This window comes from Hemicordylus capensis, chromosome 1, assembly GCF_027244095.1.
Source record: "Hemicordylus capensis ecotype Gifberg chromosome 1, rHemCap1.1.pri, whole genome shotgun sequence".
In the NCBI taxonomy this organism is placed as follows: Eukaryota; Metazoa; Chordata; class Lepidosauria; order Squamata; family Cordylidae; genus Hemicordylus; species Hemicordylus capensis.
In genome coordinates, this window is record NC_069657.1 from 144,027,355 (window position 1) to 144,033,570 (window position 6,216).

A 6,216-nucleotide genomic window follows, 5' to 3' on the forward strand; every position below is an offset into this window, starting at 1 on the left:
AACTCTCACTGTCTTTCTTGATCTCATACTCAAGCAGAGACTCCTATAATCAGCGACTGTCCAGCTCCAGCCACCTGCTAGAAGAGATAGTTGCCAACAGTGCTGTCAGAGAGGTTCCCCAGCTGAAGAGACTTGCCTCCTCCCATAGCTGCCATTTAGAAGATGAGGGACTGAGCGGCTTGCCTGATGACCACTTGCCTTCAGCTGAAAAGGCGAAGGCCTCTCCTTTGCTAGCAGAAGTTGATGGAAAGGTTTGCTCCAATGGAGATGATAGGGTCAGCCATTTGGACAGTGGAAATGGGAGTCAACTGCCTGTGGAAGGAAGGCTGCTGGGTTATCCCGAGCAAAATGGAAGCCAAGCTGCGCGGCCCATTTCCCAGGAGGGCAGCACCACAGAGGGGGCTGGAGCACCAGCAGGGGAAGGCTTCATCTTTTTAGAGGTAAGCATTAGCTGAGACTTCCACCTAAGTCTTAAGACACATCTGCCTCTTTCCCCCAGATATAGGCCTATATATGTATGGCAGTGATGGGGCCTGAGAAACCTTTACATCACACTTCAATAGTATCATTTTCCTGATACAGAAATGAGCTCTTAATGCTCTCTTGTTCTGACGTAGATCTGTTTTGAACTCCCTTGACAAAATCTCTATGCTGTGTCATAGGCATAATGTTTATCCTTGCTCTTGTGGCCCCAGTGCTGCTGAATTTTGGCCATTGTCTGCAGATGGTATTGCAGCCTTTGCAAGCTAGCTCATGACTACACCAAAGAACAATTGAGAGCCTATCTCTTATTGCTGAAGTAAGATCAAACGGGATAACTGGAAAAAAGAGAGAATAATGTAAATCCTTGTAATTTTTCAATCAGTTGAAGGTGAAATACAAGCTTTATTTTGTCCCTTATCCTTGTGAATAATAAATCAATGTATAGGGCAGACCACACATACCAGATTGCCTAGGGGCCCACCTACACAGCCTTGTGATAGCTCTGTGTCATGCTACATGGGCAGAGCTAGCATGTCCAGACTACCAATAATGAGCCCTACCCCTGCTTTAGGCTTGCATGATGTTAGAGCACAGTGCTGAAAAAGTTCTTAAGCATTTCCTTGTCTCGCTCAGTAGTCAGAGCTCTTGAAGTCCATCTTGCTAATTGTGAGGAGGTTGCAATTTGGCAGAGGGGGGCAACGAATATATCTTCCTAGTACACTTAAAATTTAGAAAGCTGAATTAACAAAGTTTTATTTGGTGAGGGACAGAAGGAATCAAAATAAAATTGGCAAGTACTAACTACATTATTGCATATCTTCATGCATGGACAAGATGTCAACTGGCTGCTCTCAGTTATTGGGGATATGCTTGTGTTCACAGGAGGTGATCCTGCATGTTAAGGCTTTTTGCAGTTTATGTAGGACAGCCTGCAGCTTCAGTTCTGCCCTTTTGAAGGGGCTGAAGCCAAGACTGATCTATAGGGGTCTTGGGGGTGATGCAACTCTTTTGTGTTGCTTGGCATTAATGGAGAAAGACTTTGTTGCTCTGACCTCTCCCTTCTCTGCTTTCAGGATACAGATGTTCTTGACAGCACCATGTACCGTGACAGGGCTAACTTGGGCCGTAAGCGAGGTCATCGAGCACCTGTGACCCGGTCTGGAGGTGCCCTTTCAGAGAGTGACAGGGACAGCTGGATGTTCATAGATTCCACAGGTAAGATGGAATGCTTCTAGGTGGACCAGTATCCAGTTTGTATTGTTTGGTGTACTACTGATATCTGTTACCTGTGCTTCTTAGGACGTGTTGTCTCTGTGTGGTCTACTTGATGTGTGTCATTTGTGTGTTGCATGCTTTTGTGAGACTATTTGTTATATTTATATTCTGCCTTTCTTCATAAGAAGCATAGAGCAGTTTATATAGGTTCTTGGGCAGTCCACAACCTAGGCAGTGCTCAGGATGTGGCTCTCTTAGGTTTAGCAGTTGGGCTATGGTTGATGGTGGCAAAAGGTTTTTTCTTTTCCTTTTTTGGGGGTGTGTGTGTGAAGATTTCCCCCCAGGCTGCTGGCCACTACTGTTTCCTAGGCCCTGGGCTTTGAGCTGTTGTTTTGTTTCTCTCTTTGTGTGTTGTGGCACGAATTAAGGTTGTGCCACATAGTATTAGCATGGGTTTCCATGTCTTATGATATTGTCATTTCTCTCTCCCTTTAGAGCCTCAGATAGCTTCTGCAGCCTCTGATGAAGAAGCTCCTGAAGACACGCGGAGCAGGAAGCCATGGATCTCTCCACTGGTCAAGGGGGTAAAGGTGCCGCTCTTCCCAGGCCTCAACCCCTTAGTGTTGAAGGTAGTACCTGATGGAGTTGGGGGAGAAGTGGGTTGAGGAGTGACAATGAGCTACCATGTTAGGGTGGGTCTCAAGGTAGAGTATTAGAAATATGAATGCTCAAGGTCAGCTTTTTCCAGCTGAAATCAAAGTATTGAAGGAGGAGGTGAGCAGGATGTATACCTGATATCCTGGCCCTGATGGTAGAAGGAATTGCAGGGGCAGCTATGAGGGGATGAAGACAATTGCCAGTAAAGATCGGAGAGAGGAGCTACAGGACAGCTGTAAGCTAGTGTTGGGTGCATTTTGGTTGTTGCCTGCTTGTAATTCTATGGTCATTCATCCCAGGCCAAACTGCGAGGCCGAAACCGCTCTGCTGAGGAAGCAGATTCACAGAGTGAAGCCAAGCAGACTCCTACCAAGGAGGGTCATGTACAGCGCTCTAAATCATTCAAGATAGCCAGTGTCGGCGGGAAACCTCTGGTACTGCCTCCCAAGCCAGATAAATCCTCAGGGTAGGTGTGTGGTGGTGGTGCTGGAGAAAGAGGGGTTGGAAAATTGTGTGTGGTTATATGTCTTTGTAACTAGCATGCACACAGTTCTGGCAGACCGCCCCCGCCCAGGAACTGGAGGTTCTCTGGATGTATATTCATACGAGTGTGTGTGTGTGACAACTCATGTCAGGTGAAAGCATGCATTAGGTTTTAGATTGCAGGTAACCATGTTCCATTTTTTAATACCCTGCTGCCACCTTACAGCTTTAGCCATTTTCTGATTTTTTCCAGATCAGAAACGTCTTCACCTAATTGGCTGCAAGTTCTGAAGCTGAAGAAAAAGAAATTTTGAAAGGAAACATTCAGGCAAGTGTCTCAGCTCAGATATGGGGCTTGAGTCTAGTCCTCTCAATAAGGATCCAATCCCTGATATTTATGCATGTGGAATCATTGTTGCTTGCCAAGTACATTATCTTCAGTACAACTCGCCTTTGGGAACTGCAGCTGCATGAATAGCTTCTGAAATTTGGCAGCCTATCCAGCATACTTACAGAATTGCCTATAGCTGCTGTTGCATCAAGCAAAAAAACTCAAAACACTGAATTGCTGTTGAGGAGGGGAGGATCAGGTATTTAGGTATCCTGGATGATTATAGTTCACTTGAGGTTGTAAGAGGCCTCTGCTGAATCTTTCCACTACCAAAATCCATGTACCTCAAATTCTCCCTATTGTGTGCCTCATTGCAATCTTGTCCAATCTTGCTTGTGTTTGCATTGCACACTTGAGTTTTACTTGTGGGCTGCAGAATTGCTGTGCATTCTGTTGACCTTTGCTAGTGTAGTAAATACTAGGCTTTACACGCTGAAAGCAGGCCTAGTTGGATTAGATCCAACCTGACAGGAAAATTTCAGGAGGGGCTAACCCCCTTCAAAACTATTGGATCAGAAATATGACAACTTTCTGACATTCTGTTGGGATTTAAAAATTAAAGGGGGTTTCCCTTTAAATCCCAACTGGATGAAACAGAAGCTGCCTCTCAGCTGAAAGATTTTCTCTTTTGCATGGTTGGGTCCAGCAGGGAAGCTGGAAATCTGACAAAGTTCAGCAATGACTGGAAGGAAATTAGTTGGAGTTCTGACTGTAGGGGGTTCTACTTGTTGTAGCGGAACTCTTTCCGATAATGTCTGATGGAGGATATATTGGTTCCGACATGCTTGTCAGGCTGATATGACCGCACAGCCCTAGTAAATACAGAGGGCTGCTGAATTTGTGCTTGAGGCATACAAACAGGATAAACTCTCTATTATCCGCAGGGGTTCCGTTCTCACAGATTTCCATGGGTAATGACACCGCGGATAACGGGGCAATGGAAATGGGTGGGAGGTGGTGGGGTTTAGGTTCCTGGAGGCTTTCAAAAGGGGCAGAAAACTGAGTATAATCAAAATAAAGTCTCGCCCCATATTCCGCAGGTCTCCAGCAATGCTTCCCCAGAGTTTCAAATCTCCCTATTTTCCCATGAAAAATAGTGGAATTTAAAACAAAACAAAACAAATGAGCCACAAAATGGCTCATCTTCCTCAAAATGGTGGCCGGAAATGACCTCAGAGGTAATTTCTGGCTATCCCAAACCAGTGGCTATGTGGTTTAAAAAAATTCCTTCACTGTGTATGCCAATGTTGGGTGTCAGTTGCCTGACAGTGGAACCCCAGATGTCAGAGCCACGTATGACAAGGTTTTCTTGTAGTCCCATCCACCTTTTTTCCTCTGCAGATGCAGTTTGCCATTATAAAGCCAGTATTCTTAGAGAAGAGGCTGGTGGGCAAAGCTATAGTTAGAACCGAATGAGCATGAGAAGACTGCAGCTGTAAATGGGTTGATTTTTACACTACAAAACTGTGTGTGGGTTGGCACTCTGGTATCCTTCATAGGCAGATTATCCTCCCAAGTGAATTCTGGGCATGCTCTTGTCAGGTTGTTTGAAACCCTGCAATTAGCCTAATAAAACAGCTTCATCCTTTTGCCATCAGGCAGAGGTCCCTTCATGTACCCAGTATTACAGACACAGGGTGATTCTTGTTCCTAAATTTCTATATGAAGTATATACTGTACAAGGGTATGGTTCTCTCATCATTAAGAGGGGTGCTTTGTGCTGAGCTCTTCCCAGCAAATATTTCACTGCATTAAACAGGAATTGTAGTGAAGAATCATCGTGTGACTGGAAGGTGGGGGGAATGGTGTGAAATGCCCTCACTTTACTGCTGGCAGAGTTAGTCTAGATTTTTTTTTTGCCCCTAGTGGATGTTGCATATGTCTGACCATTTCTTTGAGAGAAGTGTGTGATGCGTGGAATATGTTTGGCCCTTCTCTAATTATGATTTCACACTGATCATGCAATCTGTCTACTTAGATCATTTGCTTGGGGAAATAAAAGGAGCTCTGTCACTTGAGAATCATACTTAAAAGTGAAATGGATAGGGACTATTAATACACAATGCAATTTACAAAGGTCATCCTAATTCAGATGTGCTGTCTACAGAATGTGGGCTAGTATGGGAGACCTCATTTCACAAATGCTGGGCCCATGACCCCAAGTCAGGCAGAGATGCCCAGTTCTGTTAAATTCTGTCAATGGCATCCCTGCAGGGCAGCATGCAAACATGACAACCTTCATAACTTCTTTTTGTGTTTTTTGTTGCAGATGTTGCTCTCCTGCTACTGGAGCCTTGACAGCAGATGTTCCAGTGACATGTTCATGGGTGGGAGGTAGAATGGTGGGTTCAGAGCCAGACTCCCTGTCTAACATCTTGGAGTGGAGGGTGGGTGGGGGAAGAGGGAGGATAAGGCACATTTATGCACTTTGTATCACATTCATTCACTCATGCATATGGCGGTCAGATTCGCTCTGTCGCTGTCCTGTCCATTTCCTTCTCCTCCTTTTTTTCTCTTCCTTATGCCACATACCATTTTATAAAGTCTTTATTTTATTTTTTTTGTAATCAGTCAAGGAGCTTGATGCTAGCCTCCTTTTCTTTCACCCCAAGGTAGGGAGGGAAGACAAAGAGGTGAGGCTTCTGCTCTCTCTGCTCCCATATAATGCATTTCAGACAAAAGAGGAATGGATTTTTTTCTTTGGCCACTTGAAACAAATAAAGGTTTTATGGTAACAAAGACCTAGTGGTTGTAGCGTGCTTGTGTGTGGTTCTGATGTGTATCCTCAGCTGGGCCTTGTTGCTTGGCAACAGACTCTTGAGATGAGCAGACTGGAAGGGCTGTAATGAAGTGCTGATGGAGGAAGGATATGGTTTGCCTATTAGTGGACAAAATGGCATACTATTCTGTACAGTTACTCTTATAATTTGACTTTTTCTCTGCTTTTCTGAACCAGCATGTTTGGAATTTGTACCAAATTGAAATAA

At 44.6% G+C, this 6,216-nt stretch overlaps 1 protein-coding gene across 16 annotated transcripts in view; it reads left to right on the forward strand.

Moving 5' to 3' along the window:
- Positions 1 to 5,968, forward strand: part of TNKS1BP1 (tankyrase 1 binding protein 1) — a 28,501-nt gene extending 22,533 nt beyond the window's left edge. For 13 of the 16 annotated variants that reach the window (XM_053243826.1, XM_053243717.1, XM_053243842.1 and 10 more), the window contains 6 exons: positions 35 to 440; positions 1,557 to 1,698; positions 2,194 to 2,327; positions 2,655 to 2,821; positions 3,092 to 3,166; positions 5,499 to 5,968. In XM_053243826.1, the coding sequence (XP_053099801.1) occupies positions 35 to 440; positions 1,557 to 1,698; positions 2,194 to 2,327; positions 2,655 to 2,821; positions 3,092 to 3,152 (910 nt within the window). In that variant the 3' untranslated portion in view covers positions 3,153 to 3,166; positions 5,499 to 5,968. The remainder of the gene's footprint in view (positions 1 to 34; positions 441 to 1,556; positions 1,699 to 2,193; positions 2,328 to 2,654; positions 2,822 to 3,091; positions 3,167 to 5,498) is intronic. The other 3 variants (XM_053243747.1, XM_053243763.1, XM_053243726.1) reach the window with 3 other exon arrangements.
- The last annotated feature ends 248 nt before the right edge of the window (positions 5,969 to 6,216 follow it).